Source organism: Panthera leo, chromosome C2 (assembly GCF_018350215.1).
Source record: "Panthera leo isolate Ple1 chromosome C2, P.leo_Ple1_pat1.1, whole genome shotgun sequence".
Taxonomy (NCBI): Eukaryota; Metazoa; Chordata; class Mammalia; order Carnivora; family Felidae; genus Panthera; species Panthera leo.
In genome coordinates this window covers 78,554,975-78,582,962 of record NC_056687.1, presented here as the reverse complement: position 1 = coordinate 78,582,962, position 27,988 = coordinate 78,554,975, and the positions used below count along the sequence as shown (strand labels likewise).

The window sequence follows — 27,988 nt, the reverse complement described above, 5'->3', positions numbered from 1 at the left end:
ATGAAAGCATATAAGGCTTTCCCCACCATCATTAGTTACTTCATGCTCTGTTCCCAACTGTTCAAATGTCTCCACCATAGATTCCATTGATCATTAGACTTCTAGATTCCTTTTCCTCAAACCTTTAAACTATGTTTTAAGACTCTGCTATAGTTGAGATACCTTGCTAGGCCTTTAGAGCCATTAGTTTTTCTAATTCAGATACTGTCCTGCAAGGTAACTGTTGGACCCACTTTACATTTGAGAAAGTAGAGGCTAAGGATTCTTAAATTGCTACCCACCTTCAGGCAGCTGGCAAGTTATGGAGTCTGGATGGAAGCCCAGGGTTGTCTGACTCCAAAGTTTTCTCTACTGTGCCAGTCTATTTCCTGATACAGGAATTGATTACATGAAATGAATCAATTTATGTCTTCATGGTTCCTTGTCTATTGTCTCGTGGAAGGATTGACTTAATTAATTCTTCAAACATTTGTGCCTCTGAGTTGTGGGTCAGTGATTTCGACACATCCCCCACAAAAGTTGTGCTTAAATCAAAAGCAAAGACATCTTTCAGGCTCTGGTGGAGGAAGCTAAGTTGTGTAGCTTAGCCACTCCTACTGATTGGCCAAGTTCCCAAACAGGATTGAAGCTGAACAACTGAAAACAAACAAGAACTAAAGTTTTGCCAAAGTTGAGGGGAATAAAAAGCATGAAAGGAAAAGAAAAGAAGAACCTGTTTGATACCATATAAGTGATTTCATCTCTGCTAAGAGAGAGGATGCATTTCAGGGAGAAGCATGAAGAGTCATTGAAAAACTAGCAGGTGTGAAGGAAATTTAGGGCTGTGTTTTGGGATGTGGATTCCCCTTGGCCAGGCATTTTCTCTTGACCTCTTCTCAAAGAAAGATGAGTTATATTATGACCTCCAAATCTGTTGGTATAATGGAGGGATAAAAAGGAAAGTATTTTTCACTGGTTTGTTTCAGACCAATGTTTTTGAATGTGATCTATGTCAAGATCAGTTGGTATGGAATGGCTCCCCTCAACAGCCTCCTCTCCGTGCTCCTCCCCAAGGCCACTCCTCACAAGGGGACTGATACCTTTTCTCCGGCTTCACATCCCATGCTGTGACCTTTTGCTGGAAACCTGTAACTTCTGCCAAATTACTCTGTCCTGTACATTTGTAACTAAGGGCTTTGTTCTCAGAGGAGCTATTCATTTTAAGTGCACGGGACCTAGCTCTCTAAGACAAATGTTTCCCCTACCATTTTCCCTTATAGATTTTTTGTAACAAGTTTGTAACTTGTGGCCTACATAGTGATTTCATAACTTCTTGTGATAAAACTCGCCCAAGAGGTATACTATCTTTCTCCATCTCTCAATTCTTTAGATCATATTACTTCCTGAATATAGCTTTTGCATATCACTGGGCAGATAAAAGCCATTGTCCAATAGTCCAACTCTCTGTGTACAGAAAATAGTCTCTATCTGTGTATGAATTTTATTCTTCTTCTGACTTTAATTTTTAGAGAATTTCTGAGAGCCAAGTTAGAATGCATTTTTTTGTATGAAACAATTTATCTTTGATGGTGGGTGCTGGAGGATGAGAGGGCTGTGATGAAAATGTGTGTGCTTAAAAAACCTTTGAGTTTTCAAATGTTTTGGCTAGAACTAATACCTTTTTTTCCCATTTTGTCCTCTTAAAAATATTTTTGTTGTAGGGGTGTTTGGGTGGCTCAGTCGGTTCAGTGTCTGACTTGATTTTGGCTCAGGTCATGATCTCATGGTTTGTGAGATTAAGCCCCCCATCGGGCTCTGTGCTGATAGTGCAGAGCTTGCTTGGGATTCTCTCTCTCCCTCTCTGCCCCTCTTCCCACTTCTCAAAATAAATAAATAAATACACTTAAAAAATTCTTGTTGTAGAAAATTAGAAAATGTAATTAAGGGAAAAAAATCTATAATCTCATTATTTAGAGAAAACCAATATTAGCATCTTGCTAGATATCCTTATAAACTTTCTTTTATGCACATCTATATTTTATATTTATAACAACTAAGATCATGCTCTGTCCTATTCATAGTCTTAAAAAATATACCTGGATATCTTTCTATTGTATTTTAGATAGTTTAGAGAGTTTAGATAGAATATTAGTTAGCTGATATAATATGTACTATATGTATTATATATAGTACATATTAATACATATAGTACATATTATATGTATTATAATATATATTATATATATATTATATATAGTACATATTAATACATATAGTACATATTATATTAGCTACCTAATATTCTATCTAAACTACACTAGCTGTCATAAATAAATTATGAATCAAACAGTATTGTTATTTTTTAAAAGGGGTTGGCATTGCCACTGGAAGGTGATGAGTTTAAAATATAGCTAGAAGCTTTGCGCAGTGGCAGTATCGTAGCCAATGAGGTTTATCCGAGGCGCGATTATTGCTAATTAAAATATAGCTAGAAATATCAGTTATTTTAAATAATATCTCTCTTTATTTCCTTGTTCAGATATACCAGCACAGCTTCTAATGATGTACAGGTTAATCTCACTTTGTTTATCATGTGACCTAAATCTATAGATACATAACATTATCAGTGAAACAAAGTAAGAGTCTTAGAGATGACTATACTGGCCTGTGTTATGTGGAACTAGCATATGTAAGCTTCCTCCTACAATGAAGATTCTATTCAGGTACTCCCAGTGGGGGAGTTGATTTCAGCTACTCTCTAGCATTTTCTAATAATTTTATCCACTGGCTAGGCTTTGGTGGGAAAATTACTATTTCTGTACAGAATTTCAACATCACACACTAACGGCAATTAGAGCCTGACGTTGCCTATTTTTGGTGGGATGCAAGAGAAGAAGTGATAAATAATATTAACAGGGATAGTACTGGGTACTAGAGATTGTCCCCAGTTCATTAAGAAGGGAAAATAGAACTTCCCTCATGGTTAACAGGAAATATATTTTGGAGAATGTCAGACATTTCAGGAAACTCTTCAAACACCATGAAGTGTCACAGTTGAAGTTCTTAGATGCAGAGATACTGCAAAGCAGTAACATTGTGCACCAACCCACTTTTGGTGACATTTATCTCAAAAGAGATGCTCTAAGAGTGGTCAGACTTATCCATTCACTTGAATTTCTCCATTCACAGTAGGACATGTTACATAAGCCACAGAGGTTCTTTCACTGTTTTGATATTCTTAAAGGATACTCTAGAGTCAGGAATTGACACAGGAAGCGTGTGTATGGGTGACTCTGGCAGAATCAACATCAAAATCTGGCCCTGTGGGCTTCATTTTCTATCTAGTCCCCTGGCCTAGTTGGAACAATCACCTCCTGGGAAGATCTGGCACATCCCTGGTCTATACACACTGCCTCTCCTCACTATCACTCTCCACATTTTGTCGGTAGCTTTGCCTTCGTCAAGGTAGGGGTCAGCTTTCCCCAAAAGCTTTGGCCAGTGTCACGTTCCTTTGGCATCTTTCGGGGCTGCCAAAAGCCTTGCTCAGGTATCATTTCACTGCTCCCTCCTCCTTCTATGATAATACACTAATGGCTCTTCAAAAGATGCAAGATCAAGGCACACCATTATACGCTCCACACTTTCACAGTGTTTTTATTTGATCTTCACAAACAATCTCGTAGAGTAAGCAGGACAGGCATCAGCATGCAGCTTTCAACAGATAAAGAACTTGAGAGGTATTATTACAACATATATGTGTGCACTTGACATGTGAAAATGGCATCGTTGACCACACCTACTAATGACTGTTGTGATTGGTCTTTCCCTCGTCTGTGTCCCTACTCCCTACTTCATCACTTGGTGAGTGAAGTCATACATTTGCAAAAGGCTGAGCAAAACCAAAGAGCATCCCTCCCCAGCAAGTCAGCCTTGAGATACACCTTGACAGAACCAAGAAAATGTGAATATCACCTGTAGCACTTTCATTTTCTCAGTGCATTTCCTATTTATTCTGTGTCATGCTGCTTATTGCTTCAACAGTGGATGTAGCAGACCACACATAAATATACATTTATCTTTACTTTCTAACATTTGGACATAGAGTTTACTCATGTGCATATATAGATATATATTTTCTTAGATACTTAATATATTTTAATTTTCTTACTAAAATACAGAAAGAGAAAAGGCCTTTTATGATAGATGCTATTGTTCCTCACTTGTGTCTCTTATCTAATTATAATAAGCTAATACAAACTGGTTTTAAACTTTTTATTCATTAGCATTCTGAATCATCCACTTTTCTTAAATCATCTTCTAATGAGTCTGACTGTCCCTCTTGAAAAAGAACTGTTCCCATTTCTCCATACCTGTATGCTGGCCTTCATTATTTACATGGGAGAATAATGCTCTACGTTAGCTCTTTTGCCTTTTCTCTTTCTGGGTGGTGCTCTCTGGAACTTCTTGGATCCTCTTGACATCTTGTAGAACAAGCTGAGTACCAGGTGTTAACTTTCTCACCTAGGAGGAGTGGAATTGGGTCAGAGTTGCCTTGGAATGATAATACTCTAATAATTTCTTGTAGCTAAATTATTTTGTCCAATTTGATGTCTTGTTTCGCATTCAGCATTGGACCTCAATGCATGTTTCATTATTAAAACATGGACTGTCCCTCAGTTATGGTGACCAACAAGATGAGAAGTTAGCAGTATTCATTTTTAAGATGGCAGTCTCCTTTATCTGGTCTTGTCTCAGCCCTTCCAAGTGTTTGTTCTCACATACTGCCCTTTGGTTTCAGGATAAGCTCTCCTCTACTCCTTCCATCCCTAGAAGTGCTCTCAGGAAAGGTTCTTATGTTTGTTACCTAACTGTCAGGGTAGTTTGAGGTGGAAGTGACTTTCTCCTTGCTCTGTCTCTGGTCACGCAGATGTCTTATGTGTCATCTGCTGTGACTGAGCTCACTGTCCTGCACAGAGGGCTAAGTGTCCTGTGGGCATCCAAGAGGACAAATGAGGGCATGGTTCATTCCTTCACAGAGCTCACAGTCTACTCATGAAGACCAATTACAGGAAATCACTAGAGAACTGGTTGATAAAAGATCATGGTGGCTAAAGAGCATAGGGAAAACTGCATTTCTAAATTGCCATTCCTGTTAAGCTTATGGGAACCAGTAAATCTGAGACTGATTTGGAATAAAGGCTTTCAAATCTTCCCTTTTCAGGTCTGATTCCATCATATCTGAGAAAAGAGACTTTCTAAGCTGAACTTCCTTTGCATTTTCTATCATGGGTGCTCCTTGGAATACAGATATTTATTACTGATCCATTTGTTTAGTTAATACATCTTGAATGCTTTTTATGTGCTCTGCTTGGTGCTAAGGATATCGCAGTAAGAAAACCCTGTCCCTATTGTCAAGGATCTTATGTACTAGTGAGAAGGATGTGAAAGTTCATGCACATTAACAGGTAGCTGTAATATGGTGTGATAAGTACTGTCATAATGATAAACGTGGTCTACATGGGGAAACAGTGGAGAGGCATGCAACTCATGAGACAAGATTGGTCAGGGAAGCCTCTAGCTGCTTTCTAAGTTGAGACAAGAAGGGCAATGGGAGTTATCAAATAAAGGAAATGAGAAGGAGCTTAATGGGTTTATAAGTCTAAAGATAGAGTAGTATGGCTGAAGCATAGTTTATGAGTGCTGTGGTATGGCAAGGAAGATGGGAGAAGAAGATGGAGAAAGAAAAAGGAAGGAAGAGACTTGGTGAGACATGAGCCTCCACAGGTTAGTAGGAGTTCAGATCATGCCTACCATGCTCAGGAATTCATATTTTATTTGGAGTACAGTGGAGATGCATTGAAGGGTAAGTGGCCAGTGACACAATCTGATTTGTATTTCAGAAAGATTAGTCTTCCTGCTGTATGCTGCATAAATTTGAGAGAAATATTGGAGGTAGACCAGTTAGAGGACATTTATAATGATCTGCAAGAGGTGAACTAAGGCCATGGCAATAGGAGTGGAACAAACTAAAGAATTCAGTAGATACTGAAGAATCAAGAGCTATAGTATTGGGCAAGAAGAGAAAGGCAATTTTCTGGCCTTTGCGCAACTCTATATCTGTGATCTCATTCACTGAGATTTGAATAAAAAACAGGAACAAGTTTATGGGGCATGTAAGAAGATGATGAGTTCATCTTTGGATAAAGTGAGTTTGAAGTACCTGTGAGTCAACAAAGGTGACATGTCTAGTAGGTAGTTATTTAGATGGACTTGATCTTTGGAGAGAGCTCTAACTGGAGATACAGATTTGGCAGTCAGATCTATTGATTATGGTTAAACATAAGCTTGTGAGATATGAGTATGTGTTTTGTGTCTGTGGTGGGGTCTCCATGAAAGAAACTAAACACAGTGAACAAACAAGTAGAAAGAACACTGGGAATCTGTAGTTCCAAGGGACAGAAGGCAATAAGAATTTTAAGAAAGATGGTATCAACAATCAACAGTGCAAAAGAAGATCAAGGAAGATAAAGAATGGAAAGTATCTATCTATTGGATTCTGTCAGAGGAGCTTTGTTGAGAGTACTTCAAAGATATGCTGAGACTGAAAAGCAGATCTCTAGGGATTCAGGTATGAATGAGATAAAATTAAGTAGAGACACTTAATGGTGGACCATTTTTTTGAGAAGCTTGATCATGTAAAACAAGAGATTTTTCATCTTTCTTATGCTTATAGGTTCGAAAGGAAGAAATGTGTTCTTTTCCTTCTGATAATCCTTTAGATATCTGGAGATATTGAGAGTGGTCGATGTCTTCCATATTTTCTTTCTTTTCAACTAAATTTCTCCAGTTCCTTCTACTGTTCCTCATGTGACACAGTTAGTGGTCCTCACCAGTGACTACTTTAGAATAAAGGGAAAGGACATCTCACAGGCAAAATGAGGTCTCATGGGTCAAAATGACCAGTCTGATCGTGGATATAGAAGAGGGAGAATTTGAGAAGCATCTGTTGGTACTGTGAAATCTCTTTGTTAATTCACTTAACAAATATGTTACCATGTGTCAGATATATACCAGGAGCCCCTGGCAGAGGAAATAATGGTTTGTGTGGGCTTTAGAACAGTGTCTCTGAGACAGCTCCTTGAGCTTTAGGGAGACAGGCTTTATGGAGCCAAGAGAGAGCTAACCTCAGACTCTTGGAAAAAGGAGTCATCATGAAGAACAGGTTTCTCTTCCTCATAGGTCAGCTAAGGCTTCCTAGGAATTGGAGACAATAAGACCAGGAAAGAGGAGCCTGAAACCCCGCCTCTTCCTCTAACTTGCTTTGTGACCTGAGGTGTAAGTCACTTCTCTGAACGTCTGGTTTCTTATTTGTAAAATGAGGGTGTTGTTAGATATCTAAAATGTCTGGCAGTGGTCATGGATTCCATCATATGAAACCAACTGAATATTTACTTTGAGAAAAATAATCCTGTCAATGTGCCAATAATATGGTATACCTTGACCTACATGAATGTTACATGAGTGTGTTTATTTAATGATCCTTCACTGATCTGCAGATTTATGATTTTTTGAATGCATGTCATACTTTAATAAAAATTATTATGTTAAAAATGTCGTTAAAATAATAAATGATGTAGTTTTTTTTGGGGGGGGGGTAAAAATACCGTTGTCAGCATTTGGATGAATGGCTCTCCCTGAATTTCACAAACTCTTACAGGAGAAGTCACAGTTGGCCTAGCAGGAAACCCAGGTTTTGGAGCGACTTCCTTAAAGTTCCCAGCCAGGAACATCTGGTCATAGGCTCTTTGGCACTGAAACCAACAGTGGGTAGGTAGTAATCCTGGTGACATAATCCACACACTCCTTTGGGATGTCCCAATCAATGGGAAAGAGACCTGTTCTAATTGCTAAGCACTGTCACCATCTAGTTTCTGAATCAGCAGCTTCAAAATCAGGGAACCTATTTCCTTTGCAGAGGGAAGAAAAGAGGCTGCTGTAAGCCGAATTGTTGCTGTTCGTTGATTGTTTTCATTTCTCTGCTCCTTTCATTTTCACTTGCACGTGGAAAAAAAATATCTGCGAGGTTATGGGCCCCTTTAAAGTACATTGTCATGACCCAACAGCTTTTTTTCTGCTCAATTCCTTGAAGGCTGATATTTTTCTTTCTTTTGGAGGGGGTTGGAAGGCTGGTGATTTTAGCCTTAATTCTTCTCCTTCCCAGGAGGAGAATTCTACCACTTTTCTGTCCCCTCCCTACCTTCTTCATGGTCAGGCTATTTGCAAAGTAGGACACTTCTGCTACTCCCTGAGATAAGTCACTACAAGCGACTCCTGGCTTCTAGGTTGACTTCCTTCTGCTTTTTCAAGTACATCCCCAGCCAGTGCCTCCACGATTCACAAATCCATGTACAGATTTATATTAATAACTACCTCCAGAGTTTATGTTCGTGGGAGAACTCCATTTATTTGGGGTGTTGAAGGGGAGAACCTGGGTGACTTGGATATGTAGATGAAACATATATATCCTTCAAATAATAAGCACACACAAGGAAGAAGTTGTTACCCTGGAAAGAAAGACGACACAGATGAATGGTACAAAGTTGGACTGTATGCAATGTGACTCACCTCTCCATTACTTCTCTCAGTCTGTAGTGATGTTGTTAATCTCACAAAGTGTCTGGGGCAATGGAACGCTTCCCGGGCCAGCCCTGATTCTGCATTTGGGTTGGCTGTGAGGGAGTTGTCCCAACAGGGATGGAGGTGTGGTGACAGCAGAGAGGAGGTGTGAGGAAGACTTAAGACTTTCATCCTGTCAGAGACCGAAGGTTTTAACCGAGTGTTACTGGTTCCTCAAGGGGTGTGGGCTGGAGGCGAGTAGTTGGCATCTCAGTTACAATACACCATATTACCTGCCATCTTTTGAACACACCCCTCTTCACACCTCACACGTCTGAGAGGAATGTCCTTGCCTGTCTCAAATATGCAGTCAGCTCTGAGGCGCCTTTGTCTACACCTCTAATTTTTCACACTCTCAACCCTCTCTCCACTCACCCCTGCTAATCCCCCTTCTGTTTCCACAGTATTTGTGCACATTCTCCTAGTATGGCTCTATCACCAAAGTCTGCAATGTTCCACTAGACTATGAGCTTCTCTGAGAAAAGACTCCGGCATTTCTCTCTTTTTCTTTCTTTCTTTCTTTCTTTCTTTCTTTCTTTCTTTCTCTCTTTCTCTCTTTCTCTCTCTCTCTCTCTCTCTCTCTTTCTTTTTCTTTCTTTCTTTCTTTCTTTCTTTCTTTCTTTCTTTCTTTCTTTCTTTCTTTCTTTCTTTCTTTCCCTTCCTTCCTTCCTTCCTTCCTTCCTTCCTTCCTTCCTTCCTTTTTCTTTCATGTTTATTTTTGAGAGAACACAAGCGGGAAAGGGGCAGAGAGAGGGGGGCAGATCATCTGAAGTGGGCTCTGTGCAGACAATAGCACTGAGCCTGATATGGAGCTCAAACTCATGAACCATAAGATGATTCATGACCTGAGCCAAAGTTGGATGCTCAATGGACTGAGCCGCCCAGGCACCTCTGTGGCATGCATTTCCATGTGTGTCTTTGTATGTGTGTGTCCAGAAGATATTACCATTCATGCCGTACACAGAGCTTCATTACTGAGCCTACATTTACTGAACATTCATATATGAGGTATGAGGAATGTGCCAGCAGCAATGGATCTGATGTAAGTAAGTCTTGCCTTTCAATCTCAGACCTGACAGAGAAACAAGCAGGACATCCATTTGAGAACTTGTAATCGGTGCCTGTTCTGTACCATGAGCATGCCAAGTGCAGGCTATAACATGCAGAGGTTCACTGAGCCCCTCCCACAAGATATTAATTTTTCGACGGGGTTCTTCAAAAATGTATATGGAAAAGAAGCGATCAGAGTCGCTTACAGCCCAGGAGTAAAGGCAGAGATGTAATGGTGGGTACACAACAGTGAGATAAATGCTATGAGTCAGAAACTCAAGCCCTACCATAACGCCAGATGGAAGTGTGGTGGAAATGTTTGTGGAAGTTTGCAAGGAAGCTAATCTCAGGGACTCACAAGGGATCTGTAATCTCACAAAGTTCTCTATTCAATATCTTTGTCTTTATCGATTCTTTTCCATATACATTTTTGAAGAACCCCGTCGAAAAATTAATATTTTGTGGGAGGGGCTCAGTGAACCTCTGCATGTTTTCCTTCTGAAATGTGAGAAGACTTATTGGGGCTCAAGCATGTCTCCAGTCCTGACCTGGTTGAGGTGCCCAGTGGGTGTCCCTAGGAGCTCTGGTCAAGGTAGATAGCCATTTGCACTAGAAGGAAGTTGGAGGACAAACACCCCAAAGTTTCCACAATGAACACCCAAATTCATGATGTCACAATTCTCTTCTTCTGACACCACAACCTGTGAATCACAAGGGAACTACCATGTTCATGGGAGTCATATAATCGAGAAGAGATGGGGGAAACCATATATGAGCAACCTCTCTAGACTTAGATCTAGAATCTAAGTCTCTCTGTCTCAGAAAGAGAGACAGAGAGACAGAATCTGGGTACTGGAGAAAAGCCCATCAAAACTTGCAGGGTGATTGAGTTGGAAGGAAACTTGGAAATAATTCCTCCTGCAGTTTTCAGACTTTAATATGTTGTTCTCCCCAGAGGAAAGTTTCAGAAGGGTCCAAAACCAGAGGAGGAGACTGCTTTGATTGAAATGGGCTAGTCATTTATGCAAATCATAAATCTGGCCTCTCATTTTATAGATGAGGAATCTGCAGTGCAGAAAGAGGAGTGACTTCCTCAGGGTTACCCAGTGAATGAGTAGCGGGGGGATGCATTCTTCATGCTGGCCCTGGGTCTCCCCCACCCCCTTGCTGAATGAAAGTACTGGCAGCAGGACACAGGGTGGGGGGGGGGGGCAGCCTGGAGGGAAGAGACCCTGCATCAGTTCAACTTTTCCCCAGGACACAGAACAGCCCTGCTGGCATGTTATCACTAACGTACAAAATGTGAAATTGTGAAGACGTGTTTGCCAATTCTCTTATCTCAGCTGGCACAGAGGAGGCCTCGTTGGAGTTTTGAGGTGTTAGAGTACTGTTTATCCACCGCGCATCCCTTGGCTGTTCTCGCAGAGACTCAGGAAAGCTGCACATATAAATTCACATAAATTACCTTTACAAAATGTCAGACTTAAAAGTGGATTGTTATTTTGGGGATGTGCCTCGAGAATGTTAACCCTTTCTGGTGGGTAGACATGTCACCATCAGAAAAAAAAAAAAAAAGTTGACTTCTTTGAAAGCAACATAAGCCACAGGCACTTACTCCCACACTCCCTCCCCAGCTCAGGACTACGTCACCTGCAAGAGGTAGCAGTTCTTGGTAGCAAACCATGAATTTGTTTTTAATGTTTACTTATGTTGAGAGAGATGGAGAGACAGAGACAGAATGTGAGTGGGGGTCAGGGGGACCCAGAACCCATCTAGGTCTCTGATTCCTCGTTTACAGGATGCAGGAGTTAATAGATATGAGTGTTTCCTAACTAAGCATTCTGTCTTCCTGAAGATCCAGAGAGGTAGTAACACAGATACTCAAGTAGCTATTAATATTTCAAAAGCTTTGTGGAAATCAAAGACACCTGCGACAGCATTGCCTGGGGTTAAATAAAAAATCCCATGAGACTTATGGAGAGCTGTATATATACACATATATGTGTATATACATGTATACATATGTATGTATATACATGTATATATCTCATATATATGTGTATATATATGTGATATATACATGTCTCCTATATATATATATATATATATATATATATATGGGAGAGAGAGACAGAGACAGAGAGACAGAGACAGAAGACAGGGAAAGTAGAGAAAGTAAAGGAGAAACAGCTGTTCAGCCTTGCCAGGGAGGCAGAGAGGGCCAGGAGCCAAGAAGGACTTCTTACAAGCTGATGGAAAAAGGGGAAGGCAGTGCTGGAGAGTGGTAGGCATGGCCCCTGAAAAGAGGTTCCCCATGAAACAGCTCTGAGTTTTACTGGTATCTCTATTCATTTTACTGGTATGTCTGTGATACTCTTTGTTATGTTCAACTTGTTCTTTGTTAACGCCTTTGCCTCTGGTTGAGTGGTGGCCAGTGTGGCCAGATACTTCTTTTAAGCTGATCAAAAGTTCTCCTTATAGCTATTTATCTACTTTTCTAAAAAACAAATATTTATTGGGGTCTACTATTCTGGATCTCTCTTTGATTTTAATAAAGCAAAAATAATTATCTGAAGATTGCACAGTTTGTCCACAAGACAGAAATCTTTCAATATACTGTGAAGCAGAATCTTCCAGAATAAAGAGTTTGGAAAGCACTGGAAGGGGTGGGGCATGTTTCTAGTTCTGATGGTTTAGGACGGAGCCCCGGAATAGAATATTAAGCAGGGAATGTCAGTAGTGGGATATAGATTTGATTCAGGGCCATGTTAATATTTCGATGGGCCTAAAACTCTTGCGTTTATGAACCTCTCTACCATAATATTAGCAATATTAAAACCTACATCTCGATGACTTTAAATAGTCCCCCTTACCCCCCCCCCCCATTTTTTTTTTTTTTTTGGTTTTAGGCAAAACCAAATTTTTGGGTTTCTTACAAACTTCACTTCTTTTCTGACATGAGAAAAAAATTAAAACATTTCTTTTGACCATAAAATTTAATTTTTCCTCTTCTGATTTTAAAATTAAAGCATTTCCTGAACCCCTAAAAGGTTTGTGGACCCCAGGCACACACCTCACAGATCCTAATGGATAAGTCAGACTGACGCCAAGTGGAGGAGAAAGCTTTAGCCTGCAGGGCTGGGGGCTGGGTACCAGCTGATGCCAGAGAAGCACACGGTGAGCCCTGCTTCATAGAAGCTGTTTCTCCCATCCCAGAAGAAAGCAGGACTGACTGACCCAGACATTTGGCAAAAGTGTTTCCGGTTTACCAACGCCTAAGTGTGATCACTACTTCTCTGCTTTCTTCTAAGTGCTGCAACTTGAAGCAGTGAAGGAGAATCCAGGAGTCATGTTTTGATTCTATGTAGCCATGTGTCCTTGGGCAAGTCCCTCCACTCCGTGTTCCAAAATCTGCAAAATGAAGTTGGACTAGACATTAATTCTCTAGCTACAATTTATGCCCTATATGCTTCTGAACTATTATCAGAAAACATCGCAGAGAGATAGAGTAAAGCATGTATAATTTTTTAAATTTTAATTTTTTTAATGTTTACTTTTGAGAGAAAGAGACACAGAGCGTAAATGGCAGAGGGGCAGAGAGAGAGAGACACACAGAATCGGAAGCAGGCTCCAGGCTCTGATCTGTCAGCGCAGAGCCTGATGCAGGGTTCGAACCCACAGGCCGTGAGATCATGACCTGAGCTGAAGTTGTACACTTAACCAACTGAGCCACCCAGGAGCCCCTAGATTAAAGCATGTATAAAGTGAGGCAGATAGACTGGGACCCAGAAGTAAGTTATTTACTTCAACACTATATTAAATTGCAGCTCTGAATTTGCAGGCAGCTGAAAAATACAGAATTCTTACTATCTGAAAGAAGAATAGCATTTCTTTAGGTATTTATTTGGCATCATGTTGGAAGAGGTCATCGAGAAGACATGACCTTTGGATGACCCACAAGTTGGCCCCAGGGCAACCCAAAGCTCCTCACCACGCTTGCCCTTGAAATATACATTCCACCCACCATTCCCACAGCGGGAGCCACTTGAAGGACATAACCTGGAGAGAGTAAAGTGTTGCTGAGTCCATGTTGATTTTGTAGGTGAACGAATCCAGGTATGGCCTATATATAAACTTTTAAGATTCTGGCGGGCATATGCAGAGATATACTCATCTTGAGGTGCCCTAGACCAACCTGGCATGTAAGTTCCCTTGCTTGTTTAACCTGCCACATACCCATTTGGATTGGTCTGCTCTTTGTGTGGTCTCTCTGTCTCTCCTCGCCCTCCTTGTCCTTGCGGGAGGGGGGAACGGCACAGATTACACTGGAGAAAGCTCCACAGTGTGTGAATCAACACCTTTATTAAACATTTTATTTTTTATTGCAAAAGAAGCACTAACACAATTAAAAAAAATTAATGCAAAAATTTGCTTTCAATCCAACTACTTCAATAAATGTAAATATTTTCCTTCTGGTCCTTACCAATGTAAAAATATTCATATCATCGTATCTAGAGAAAATCTTTGTTTTTTGCTTTGGCTTATTTTTTTTTTTCACCTGGGAAGGTCCATCCTTTCCTTCCACGCTGCCACAGTGCTTATGCATGTTATTTTAAATGTCTGCACAATATCACTTTGCTGGACTTCGTAATTGCTTGGCTGTTAGGTGTTCTGTTGATTTTTGGTTTTACATACAGCAATTAATATTGCAGTCCCTTCTTTAGAATAATTTTCCTTACATGAATTCCCAGGAATGAGATTAGGTCAAAAATATGGACATAATTTTTTTCTAAGCCTTGACTCTTTGCTTTCTTTAGAAATTGTGCTAGTTTGCCTCTCTTGTGTATTAGCACTTAAGTTTCAATGGAGCGTGAGGGAAAAATGATCTTTTTCAGTTATAAATGGCTTTGGATAGGTCTGTTACAAGTGGAAACCTTTGAATTTGTCTGGATTTGTTTTGTTTTAATGTGTTTTTGGTATTTCAATATATACAGTCTATTTGTGCAGGGTTCAAAGAGCATTATCTATTGAACTGGGGATAAACATTTCAGGGCAGCGGGTGGTAAGGAGATGAGTGGGTTGCTCATATGTGCGGGCTCTCATACTGGGGCGGTTGTTGAGGAAGGTACATTCATTGTCCTTGCAAAGATGTCCCCATGACTGGAGCAGAGCCAGAAGCGTTCTGGATCGAGGCGGCTGGGCTCCATTTTCCACTACTCATGCTGTAAGCATTGAACTGGAGCTGAGTTTCCTTCTTTCCTGGATCTCAAACAGCTCCCTCTCAAAACTGCTCGGATTCTCTTCGCTCAGTGTTTCCAGAGAAGACAGCCTGAGGGAGAGGAAGTGGTGCTAATTAAGTCCTCCCCCTGTTTTCCAGGCACAGGAGCCTTCTGCAGATGTCTGTTGTTAGGCAGTGTTTGCAAGAGTGTGGCAAATACAGAAGCAGGCTTGCCTTCCCCAAAGGCACAAACCTTCACAGGTCACAGGCAACTCTAGAAACACACTCTTCCAACAGCCCCTGTGATAGAGATGGCAGACCTTCCGGGGAGGCGGAAGGGCCTCACTGATTGTTCTCTGCGCTCGCTCGCTCGCACGCGCATGCGCGCGCGCACACGTGCAGGCGCACAATTCCTCCTGCTTCTTCAGGTGTGCCTTGTACTTCTTACGGGCCGGTCTCTGCCTTTTACCTTTCTAATTTAAAAACATTACTGAAGACTCCGTGAAGCCTTCCTGCTGTAACCCAGCTTGCCTCACAGTGGGCCTGCTGGAATGGACTGGAAGCAGGATTAGGAGCCCTGGGTGGGCATCCAGGTGCTGCTATACGAGTGTGCCTTTGGTGGTTCCCCTAAATGCTGTGATCCCCAGAGAGAGGCAGGTACAATCATCTTTCTAGGGTTGCTGAGAGGCTCAGAGGAGGGGGAACCTGGAATATGGCCTGGGGAGGGCTTTTCTCTGGTGAGCCCCCTAACCAGCTGCGTTTTCTCCTGCATCCAGACCCCTCAGGGTGACTGTATTTGTCCACATTTGCCAGGGGCAATCCTGGTTTACTCCTATCCTTCTGATATAATTGTTAATAACACCCTTTTCATGCTCAGAAGTGTCCAGCTTTAGGCAACAAATTATGTGCTCATACTATTTTTACCTCCCTTGAATACTGTAATTCCAATTTTATGAATGTAAACATGCTGGTGATAGGGGCTGTTTCTCACTTTCTGGTGTTTCATAAGCACAGAGGAAACCGAATTTGTCTGATTTGGAACACTGAGGCAGCTCTGAAAATAAGAGCATTCCCAGTCACGGTGAGACTGGGCACAAAACCCCCCTTTCATGTAGCATGGACCGTGTGCTCATAGTAGGGGGTGACTATTTGGCTTCAGCTTGGAAGCGGTGACCTGGTATAGAGATACTGTTTACTAGGCTAGCGTGTGCTTTCTATTTATTTTAATTTTGCTTTATATTTACAAAATAGAAATAAATTTGTTTTTATTAAGTCATATATAATCATTGTAAGCATCGAGAAGTTTCTAAAGAAAGAAAATTGAAACCGCCTATCATCCAGAGATAACCATTATTAATATTCTATTTTACTTTTTAAAAGTTTATTTATTTTTGAGAGAGAGACAGAGCACAAGCAAGGGAGGGGCAGAGAGAGAGGGAAACAGAATCCAAAGCAGACTCAGGCTCTGAGCTGTCAGCACAGAGCCTGACGCGGGGCTTGAACTCATGAACTGTGAGATCATTACTTGAGCTAAAGTCGGATGCTTAACTGACTGAGCCACCCAGGTGCCCCCATTTTACTTTTTTTTAGACTTATTCTAATCTGTCACACAATGCATGTGTACATATTGTTATGCCCAGAATTCGTGATCCCCAAAGACCACCAGGGAGCCTAGTCTGATGCAAAAGCAAAGAGCCTTTATTCGAGCTAGCTCGAGCTCAATCCCCTACCTGCACCAACAGAAGCAGCAGTGAGATGCCGGGGAGAGAGAGCGAGTTTCAAAAGCACAAAGTTTTTATTGGGGTCTAGGGGCATTTGGTGAGGTAACTTCTCACTGGTGACCCTTCCTGATTGGCTGGGGAAGGGTCGTGCCTTTGGCCGATTGGCTGGGGAAGGGTTGGAGTCCTGTTACCCAGGTCGCGGGGCATGTTTTGATCGGGAAGTTACTCAAGGGGAGTAGGCGTGGTCAAGGTGGTGTAATGCCTGAAGTTCCAAAACCTCCCACAAAAGACCACCAGAGTCGTAAGTCAAAGCCAAGCGGCAAGGGTCGTTTATTGCAGGTTCGAACCTGGTCCTCTGCGCACTCGTCGCCGGTGACACAAGAGGCCACGAATAGGGTTGGTATAGCGTTTTTATAGACAGAGACAAATAGCACAGGGGAGGTTTTTTACTTGTGGCGGGAGGAAGAAAGGGGGAAGGGGGTAGGTGAGGAATGTGCTAAGCAGGCAGGTTTACAGAAGCGAGAAATGCCGGTTAGTTTGTATACAATCACTCATTCCATTACATATCAGACTACATTTAGGAAGTTTTACAGCCCATTCTACAGCGGGTTACAATCAGGAAAGGTCTCACAATGCTCATAGCAAACAGCAAGCAAAACAGACTTCTCAGCAATTGTATTTCTTATCAAAGATCCATAATAAGCAGAAAAGAGAACCTAGCTTTAAACTAAGGCAGGGCTGTCATTTGGATTCAAAGCTGTTCCTTTCAGTGGAGGACACAGAACAAGATGGAGTCGGTCGGGGTAGGTCCGCCCTTTCACATATATTCAACTCCAAGTGTCCTTCCTTCTTTCTTTTTATATATTTTTTGAATTATTTTAACCAATCTGACTAAAATTATAGGTAATGTTTTATAGCTTACTGCTTTCCATTAAGAATATATTTTGGACATCTTGCCATGATAAAAATATGCACTTACATTTTTAATGACTACATTATATTTCACTTTATGGTATAACCTATTTAGCCAATTCCCTACTGACGGATCCTTAGTTTTACTCCATTCTCTTGGTATCAGATACAATGTTGTATGGGTGTCTAATGTTGCTATTACACACATTTTGCTATTAAACATAAAGTGGCATCTTTTTCTGCTATTGGACACATGTTGTGATGAACTACCTTCCATACTGATGTCTTTGGGCATTTGGCTAAATTATTTCCTTATATAAAATTTTATAATTGCATTTTTTTTCAGTTAAAAAATATGCTCAATTCTAAGTTCTTTTGTGCCCTATTACTACCCAAGCAGCACACAAGAAGGTGTGTTATCATTGCTTTTAACTGCTAAATAAGCTTACAGGCTTGGGAGGTTTTGAAGCAAAAATACTGTGAAATCTTGAAGATAAATTGTTTGGTAATTATTTCATACTACTTTCTACATACTCAGCTTCCTGTCCTGGGACAAAAGGTGGGAAAATGGACCTACTTGCAGCCTCCTTTTCTCTGTCTGGAGGGCCTTGCTTCTCTGCGCTGGTAAATAGAATCTCTGTCATTGAATTACATTCATTGCCTTGGTTGGTTTCAGGAACATCATTTGCACACAATAGACTTTTTGCCTTAGCCTTGACATAGGTGACTCCTCCCTTCACTGCCACTTCTCCCCCTTTCTTTTCTAATGAGAAGATTGTTTCTTCTTTTGTTTTAGGCAGAAAAAATGTCAAAGATTGGGAGTTTTGAAGGATTCCAGCCTGTGTCTCTGAAGCAAGAGGGAGATGACCAACCCTCTGAGACTGACCAACTGTCCACGGAGGAGGGGGACCCAGGCAAGGACCCAGAGCCAAGCCGTATTTCAAGGCAGCCAAGTGTGACTGAATCAACACTGTACCCCAATCCTTATCACCAACCTTATGTCTCACGGAAGTACTTCGTTACACGGGTAAATTTTTTGGTGCTCTGAAGTATTACATAAGACTTCTCTTACAGTATTCTAATATCTATCTATCTATCTATCTATCTATCTATCTATCCATCTATGTATCTATCTATCTATATCACAAGTTTTACCAGATATTTTCACATTTTTTTATTTCATCTGATAGTCATAGAAACCATGAAGTAGGTATCCGTATCCCCATTTTACAGGTGAAGGTTCTGAATTTCAGAGAAGTTAGGGGGTCTAGTTTTGATAACCAGGTCGTATGGGAGAGAAGTGGGTCATCCAGTCTCTTTCGATGGATCTTTGGTTCCTCAGTCCTGTGTTCAGGTTAAATCTGACCTCCACAGATTAATGATCTATAGAGAGAAAACCCAAGCAGCTAAAATATAAAGCTGTGTGCCTAGAGTGGGTATTTGTTCCACGTTTGAAAAAGATGTGGGTGATGGAGTGGAAAGGCTTGCTGAGAACGAGTTGAACCTCAGGGTCTACAGGGGGATGATGATATTACCCTGTGGGAGCAGGGACTTTTAAATCCCAAACCTTTGGCTGCATTCTGGAGCTGAGCTCCTTTACTGAGCTCTGAGCGTGAGCAGGGGAGGGGCAGAGAGAGAGAGAGAGAGAGAGAGAGAAATTCCAAGCAGGCTCCAGGCTCTGAGCTGTCAGCACAGGGCCTGACGCAGGTCTCAAACCCACAGACTACGAGATCATGACCTGAGCCTGTTGGACGCTTAACCAACTGAGCCACCCAGGCACTCCTAAAAAATGATATTTTGAACTTGTAGCATTTGGATCAAGGACATAGTGCTTCCTGGGTTTGAGTAGTTCTCTCTCTTGAACTCTCCTTCCTACTTATCAATGTTCTTTCCCAGTCCTTCAATATTCTTGTTAACACAGTAGGTATTAGCTCACAGGCTAAAGCCAATTGGCAGCAAAATTGGAGATTATACACTGTGGCAACAGAGACCATCTCATTTTTCAAGTGTACCTGGGACAAATCTTGAAAAAAAAATTCAGCTCAGTCTTACAAGTAAATGGTGGCTAAGATGTGACTATTTATAAAGCTTTAACTAATGAATCCTGATTTGGTAGCTTTTAAAACATCTTTGGTTAAGATAAAATTTTAAAGTGACTCAGTGTGTGTGTGTGTGTGTGTGTGTGTGTGTGTGTGTGCATGCGTGTGCACGCGTGCACATGTTTGAAGGTACGATATACCCATATCATCTGTATTCTGCGACTCTTACGTGTTAAGGTGCTATGGTAGGTGCTGTACTATGTGTTTGTGTGATTTGCATATGTAAAGCATATGGTTTGTTTTCCAAAGTATGTGAACTTAATTGAATAAGCAAAATTGAGTTGTAAGATAGTCTGTGAAGGAAATCAAAGCATCCCCTAAAGTTGTCTTATCTTTGGTACTGATGATGGATCAGTCACGGTTTGGTGAGAGAACCGTGAGTGGTATGGAGTAAGATTCATGATCAGAAGGTGATGCAGTTATGAGAGCTGGTTGGGAAGTCTCTGCAAACCTGTTGTCTTTGCAATCTAGTGATGGGCCTGAAGTTGCTATAGTCTAACCGGTTCATAGTCATGAACTGGGAATAGGGAGTACAGGAAAACTGGAACCTGGATGGACAACTCAGAATTCCTGATGAGCAAGCAAAACCCATGAGGAAAAAATGGAATCTGTATCTGTCTCCAGCCGTGTCTAAACTTGGAGGTGTGAGTCACTTTTAGGAGAGGACTTGGTGCCTTTCTACACTGAGCTGCACACTTACCAGCCCAGGGGAAGGAGGTGAGGGATGAAGTCTGACTGTCAGCAAAAGAAGCTATAGCTGTAAGTGCTGCCCCCTGGCATCAGATGAACCTGGAGGTCAGCAGCTGTGAATGTGAGTGCAGGTGGTCTGAAGTGATCTTCCACAGGGAAAAACTCCCTCCTGCCTTACAAATCTTATACTAACATCTCTTGTGGCCAACTCTAATTTGGAAACAGACATGAAAGGAAATTCTAGAAAATGTAGCTCTAACTTAGCTAAATCAGCACAGTTTAAAGCCACCATGGAGGTTTTACTTATTTGTTTGATTGATACTTTTATTTGTGTGTCTCTATGTAATTTATCAAGTGAAGTCCCCTGAAGTGACACTGTAAGGTAGGCAGGGGAGGACTCATCACTCTTGGTTTATTGTAAACATATTGAAGTTTCAGGGGAGTGAAGTTGATGCTGTTTTAGAATGATGGGCCAATAGCCAAGAAAGAATTCTTGAGATGCCTTAGGCGCAAAAAGGTGGTTTTATTAAAGTATGCGGACAGAACCCATGGGCTGGAAGAGCTGCCCCAGGATTGTGGAGTGGAGACTGATTCTATCCTTGGGAGTTGGGGGAAGTAAAGTCAAGAGGAAGTTTCCAAAAGGATTTTCCTATGCTAAAGAAGACTTACTGGATCTTGGAGGCCTAGTTATTGTCCAGCTAAGGTGGTTTCTCCCTCTAGCAAAGCATTAGCATTAAGACAGTGGGGAGTTCCTAGAGAAATGTTCTGCCTCAAGGCAGAGGTTCTGACTGCCTCAAGTATTTGAGCCCAAGTATTTGGGCTGAGGGTGGAAGTTTAATTTTATCTGCCATTTCCTTCTGCCTTTGCTTCCTTTGTCAAAGTGACCTGACTGAACCACGTGATATTAATTGGAATAGCTCTAGCTTGAATCTGTATCTTCTGTCTGTAAGTCTAGTGCTGTTCCTACTGTAATGTACAGTGGCATTCATGGCCCTTTTAGAAGTAAGTCAGTCAATGACTGCAGTCTGTGTGAAAAAGATCTTCGGATATGTAGAAACAAACCCTACATTCTCAAGAACTTGGGAGGGAAAACTTCTAATCTTGTTAATTAATTTAAAGTAGACTTGAGGATTCTTTAAGGCTGTGAGGGCTACATTCCCAAAGCACTCAGCATTTGCTCTCCTTCAGATCAAGAGACAGAATATAGATTTTTTTTTAGCACGTGAGTATGATGAATGTGCTTTGTGTGTGTGTGTGTGTGTGTGTGTGTGTGTGTGTGTGTGTGTGTATTTCCTCATTTGCAAAGTGTGGATAAAATATCAGTTTTACACAGAGGTTTAAATAGGCTGATTTTGTAAATATTCTTAGCACAGTGCATGACACATCTATTAACATTCCATAAGCAGCATCTCATTACTCTTATAAATGCTTTCTCCCTTTCTTGTTGATTTGACATTCTCCCTTCTGTAATTGGTCACAGAGAATGACATTAAGATGCCCATGACCTCCCCATGACCTCCAGAGTGAGATATAAATGTCAATGTATAGTGTCTATAGCAGCAAAGAGGTTTGACCAAAGGAAAATAATTCATTTTCTCGGGGAATAATTCAATAAGACCCAGGCTCTGGGTCTGAATGATTCAGATCTATGAAAGATTTATCATAAAAGATCACTTCCGTAGCGCTGAAATGAGATCTACAGATGATCTGGTCCACTGATTCTCCATCTTTACCGTACAAACAAATGACCTTGAGATCTTGTAAAAGTGCTGGTCTGATTCAGGAGGCCTGGAATGAGACCTTAGATTCTGCATTTATATAGATTCTATGGCAAAAATGATGCTCTCTGTCCACAGACACCTCTTGAACACCAAGGAGCTGGTCAACACTCTCATTCTCAGAAGTAACTAAGGCCCAGAGGAGGCTGTTACTTGTCCATTGTCATAGCTATTGTCCAATGTCATGAGTACTGACTTGCCCAGGAGGCTAGTAGTAAGTGGTAAAGTGAGGCTTAGAACCAAAGTTTCAACTTCCTGATTCATAGTTCTATGATCCCATGCCCAGCAATTAAAAAGAAATAAATATATTACGGTGTAAGAATCTAAAGCATATATGTTGTAAATTCAGAAGAACTGTGAGTAAATGAGTTGAGGAATTCCTTGATCAAGCATGTTATTTTATTAAATGTTTTCAAATCATTTTGCAAGAGGTAGTTTATTGGGAAAAAAATGTCGATAAGCAAAATAAAAGTCACCATAGTTCACTACTCAATGTTAACCAAAGAAGTTTGAATGCGTGCTTATACATTTTGGTGCATATCCTGTCTTACTTTTTCCTTACATGTGCAATTTGTTGCATAAAAATATTTCCAATGGCAGTAACTCTACATCCATAACATCATTTTTAACAGTTCTAGAATATCCTACTGTGGAGATATACAACAATTTATATAACTTTTTCTGGATATTTAAGTTGTTTCCTATTTATACCTTATAAGCCAGAAAGGAAAATTACTCTTTGGCTTGCTGTGGCAGAATGACACTCAGTTTCTTAGGTGCCAGGAGTAGATACCCAATGCTATATAATAGGAAGGAGGATCAGTTATATGAGTTTCAAAGTGGATATGCAAAGATGTGACTGCTCTGGAAGTTTAAATTAATTCAGGACAAACAAGAGGCACTTTTTTTAGCACCATAACCTTATGCATTAGACCAGACCTCTGAGTACCAGATCATAAAAGAAGTCAATCTGCTTCCTTAAACCTCTTATGTTTTTTCATAGGGCATCTGGGATGTTGCTTCTTATCCACAGGCTTCCAGACTATTATTGATTTACTAAACCAAGCCCTTCCAACAAAGCAACATTCTTGCTTAGAGCCAGAAGGGGCCTGAGAGAATATCTAATCCAACCCCTAAAACACACAAAGGAGATGTGACTTCTCCAAAGTCAACCAGCAATTTAGGGGCCGTACCAGGACAAAGAGCTAGGGCTCCTAACACTTTTTACTACCCCTCCAGTGCCTTTGACCTTGGGCAATGAATGAGAGGTCACAGTAATGAATGTCTGAAGCACTTGCTATCAGTCTGGTTGGACAATTTTTTCCTCCTGTTTTTGTTCATTTGCTATTATTGCTCAGACATGTCTAAAAAAGGCCTAGTGCCTTTTCTGAACAAAAGTACCACTCAAGGCTAATAACTCGAGGTATATTATGATAATCCCTTTAGTTGTGGAGACTGATATTCAAAAGCAACTTCTTATGAAAGGAACAATACTTGATACGCATGGGGAAAGATATTTTTAAACTCCCTGTAGGACTCTGTATTTGCAGATACCTTATCAGAAAGTTGAAAGCGATTAGGGATGGGGAATTATCTCTAAATTTATACTTGAGAATGTAAATTACATACAAACTAATGGGACTAAAACTATTTGATCTTTTAATATTTAATTAATGGTTCCCCATGGCCTTTTTATAGCCTGTGTTCTATTGTGAGGAACGAGACTTTAATAAGCAGGTTTGGGACTTCCCATTGTGTAGCACGATGTCATTGCTTTCATGACACTAATTTGGCTTTCATACTCTCTCCTTTCCCCTCTTCTCTTACTATAGGGTTCCCTATGTCTTGCTCTTGCATTGGGAACAACTAAATAAATATATTAGTTGTATTGTTATTTTATGAGCTGCTTTCTGGTCTAGAAATTACATATCTCACTGGGCAAAAGATTTCTCAACTCCCCTCCTTAGACTGAAATCCCTTGAAGAGTGTAATAAAGTTGATATTCCTTCTGAGGACAGATACTTAACAATAACAAAATAAGAGGCGTTTCCTTTATTTTCAAGGAGAGACAGATTTGCCCTGAACTTTACAAATCACATCCAATTTAGAGCAGTTTTTCTTCCCTTATGTGTTTACCACAAAGTGATTTCTATCTGGGCATGATGACACTCACAAGAACGATCTTACTGTGTCTGAGTCCCTGGGAGCATTCCTTTCTTTTTTTTTTTTTTTTTTTTAATTTTTTTTTTAACGTTTATTTATTTTTGAGACAGGGAGAGACACAGCATGAACGGGGGAGGGGCAGAGAGAGAGGGAGACACAGAATGGGAAGCAGGCTCCAGGCTCGGAGCCATCAGCCCAGAGCCCGACGCGGGGCTCGAACTCGCGGACCGCGAGATCGTGACCTGAGCTGAAGTCGGACGCTTAACCGACTGAGCCACCCAGGCGCCCCGGGAGCATTCCTTTCTATACTGCCCCCACCTCTTACTGTCTAGTTAAGGAGTCCAGTACATGGGAAACTATTACCAGCAGATGTGAGTATTGTTTGTGTGACAACTGGCTCCTGGCTAGTCTAGCTTAAGGAAATGTAAGGAAACACATGTCTTTGTTTTGACTGAGGATGTTTGGTGCTGAACTATTGGAAAAGATGCTGCCGGCTCTGCTGTATAGCTTGTAAATAAGAATTCTCCCTAATGATTTTTCTTAAAATTTAGCATTAGAAATATATGTATATTGGATGAGTGCTTATTATTCCATCATACTTTCCTATTAGTCTTAGGAGTCTTTGAGCTAATTATTCTGTTACAGAACCAGGTTGGATCACTGGCGGAAAAAACAGGCGGTACTTGGAGATCTTGGTGGATCGGAGTTTTATTTTACACCAGCAGGCTCAGAGGAGATCCTTCTCCACAGATCTGAGTCCTGAGCACAAGCATGAGGGACAATTTATCATCTGTTACTTCTGCAGTCTGCATTAGTAGCAATTAGGCATGCATGGCAAACAGGACAGGAAAGAAGAGCCTGGAAGAGGAGTCTCTAAGCTAGGAACTGGAGCTTATGTTAGTCCTGTCAGCCGTCTTGTGCATAACTTTACTTATTTTCCCAACAGTTCCATTGCAGTAACCATTTGACCTCTAAATCATGGTACGACTATTTTCCTTCCATGTAATATTAATAATAAGAATGAAAATTCAGTGTTCCCAAATATTCTTGGCATTTCCTAACAGCTCTGTTATAGTTAATATTGTCTTATCCACCTTCCACCTAGAAAATGAATAAACTGATATCTGGAATGATGAGGACATAATATGGGTCACAAAGTGGGCAGAAAGGCTGAGATCTAAACATTGCCCCAGATGCAAGTCCGAGTGTTCACACATTATTTAATTTTCTACACTAAATGGCTGAAGTTAATTTGGTTCAGTAGCCATTGATGACAAATAAAAGGGTGTAAATAAAATACTCTAACAGGATACAATGATTAACTGTTCTGTAAAGGCATGACCACTGTTACTGCTGAAGATAAGAACACCATGCTCAGTGAGGACATTGACAGAACTCTGGAGACTTCCCAAATGTTCTATTAAAAAAAAAAAAAAAAACATACTTCTGGGGCACATGGGTGGCTCATTGGTTAAGCGTCTGACTCTTGATTTCAGCTCAGGTCAAGATCTCACGGTTCATGAGAGCAAGCCCCACATCGGGCTCTGCACTGACAGTGGGGAGCCTGCTTAGGATCCTCTGTGTCCCTCTCTCTCTGCCCCTCCCCTGCTCATGCTCTTTCTCCTTCTCTACTCTCTCTCAAAAGAAATAAACTTAAAACACACACACACACACACACACACACACACACACTTTTGTTTAATGTTTAACTTTTGAAAAGGTATAGAGTGAAACACCACCTCCATCCACTGCCCCATCAAGTTCCTTCCTGACTGCAGGGGACCACCGTTAACACATTTTAGGTATCCTTCTAGAGTTGCTTTAGGATATTCAGGCACATGAAAATACTTATTCTTATCCCTTCTCCACTTTTTTTATACAAAAATGTGGCCTATTTACCCTTCTGAATGCTTTTTTTCTTTCACTTAATACGTTTTGAAAATTTTCTGTGTTATCCCAGAATGCCTCTTTTTTTTGCATATGCATCATATTCCATTGAATGGCTCTGTCCTATAATGTATCTAACAAGTCCCCTATTGACAGATATTTGCATTGTTTCCAAAATTTTGCTATCCACAAACAAGGCTGCAAAGAACACTGGATATACAGCTGTTACTTTGCACAAATGCAAGAACATCCATAGTATAACTTCACAGAAGTGGAATGTGTCGATCAAAGAATAGATCATTTCGATAGATTTTTTCCAATTGCTTTCCATAGGGAAGACAAGTAAGGTTTTGAAAAAGTCTACAGTTTTATATTCATCTTCACATGTTTTGGCAAAGTGCCTGGTGTAAAAGCATTCAACAAAATGCTTATTTTAGGACTATTTCATTATTCTCCAATTTCCCTTACAGTCTTTTTTTCTTCTTCTGAAAAGTCTTAGTTTCACTACTGAGTTATATTAGCTGAGGAAGAAATCATGTAAGTATAAGAGAGACAGGAAAAATCACCTGATGAGTCGTCAAAGAAAGTATGATTTTGAGCACTGGGCCTGGGGCAATCAGGCTGCATTGTGGGAAGAATGGCATGGGGGGTGGGCACTGTCATGGGATCATAGGGAATTTCCCTCCAGCATTATTTGGTCCTGCCAGTAGGGTCACTGGGACCAGTGATGCTGGTGCAGTCTTCTTTGTCAGTGGGTGTTCAAGGCATGCTTGATTAATGCTCCAGAATTCACTGATTTTATGACTCAGAGCTTCCAGCAGGCACGGTCTGCCTTGTTCGCTTTCTGACAACGGTGAACCAGCAGCAGAGGAGTCAGAAATCATTCAGTCCACTGGCTGACTGTTCAATTCAACAGGAAATGTGTTAAAATGAGAAAATCAGAATGTCTCGGTGTAAGGGCCGTGATCTTATTTTCTTAAAGACTTCCAGGAGGCTTTCATCATCAGCTTGGCTCAGAAAGCTTTGGTTCTGTCGCCTCAGTTGTCTTTATAGATAAGGAAATGGAGGCCAAGAAAACTCAAATAATTGCCTAGAGGTTACAGAACTCATTTATGACAGATATGGAATAGGATCCGTGGTCACTCGACTCTGTTCAGTGGACATTTCCTGGATGACGTGGGCTGTGCTGAGTGAATCGTAGGGGAGGGGTAGAGCTCTGCATCATTTTCTACCACTTTATCTGAAGCAGCGTCATTCTTTTCCTGTTTTTCCTATATGGATTCTCATAAGTTTTTTTTTGTTTTTTTTGTTTTTTTGACCAATGGACTTTGTAGCCAAAATGTTTCACAGTGTTTTATCATACACTGAGAAAGCAAGCAAACCCAAATCCTACCACCACCCTAGCTCTGAGAGGAAAAGACATTTGAACGGATCCTAGGCCAGACTAGTGTCCCTGTTTCCTTTTGTGAGAGAACAGTCTCAGGCTGGGAGGATTAGGACTGTTAATATTTAGAGAAGATTAGGTGGTTAGTATTAAAGCCCTATTATATAGAGAATATTCAAGAACCGAGAACCTACTTGTCAGTAGCTCAGGGCTGGGATGAGGCCAGAACTACATTTGTAGGTGGAGCGATGGAATGTTTGTTTTCTCGTCTTGTCTCCACCCCTTCTTAGCTGAGTGAACTTGACAGGTTGGTTCCCCACACTAGCCTGTTTCCACACCTATAAAAAAGCCGAGATAATTCCTGGGCTGCAGTGGTTCTCAACGTTTGCTGCACATTGGAGTCACCTGGGATGCCTGCAAAACTCCTGAGG

The 27,988-nt window shown here is 40.9% G+C and overlaps 1 protein-coding gene and 1 pseudogene across 5 annotated transcripts in view; both read left to right on the top strand.

Moving 5' to 3' along the window:
- The first annotated feature begins 2,395 nt into the window (after nt 1-2,395).
- LOC122199099 lies at nt 2,396-2,521 on the top strand (annotated as a pseudogene).
- A 3,961-nt stretch (nt 2,522-6,482) lies between these two features.
- The window catches only part of TPRG1 (tumor protein p63 regulated 1), a 122,966-nt gene continuing 101,460 nt past the window's right edge, over nt 6,483-27,988 (top strand). For 3 of the 5 annotated variants that reach the window (XR_006207348.1, XM_042955996.1, XM_042955998.1), the window contains exons 1-2: nt 6,483-6,607; nt 18,353-18,583. Coding sequence is in view for 4 of the 5 variants with exons in the window: in XM_042955996.1 (XP_042811930.1) it covers nt 6,572-6,607; nt 18,353-18,583 (267 nt within the window). In the remaining variant the exon portion in view is untranslated. Of the gene's footprint in view, nt 6,608-15,466; nt 15,581-18,352; nt 18,584-27,988 lie in introns of those variants that run through there. The other 2 variants (XM_042955999.1, XM_042955997.1) reach the window with 2 other exon arrangements.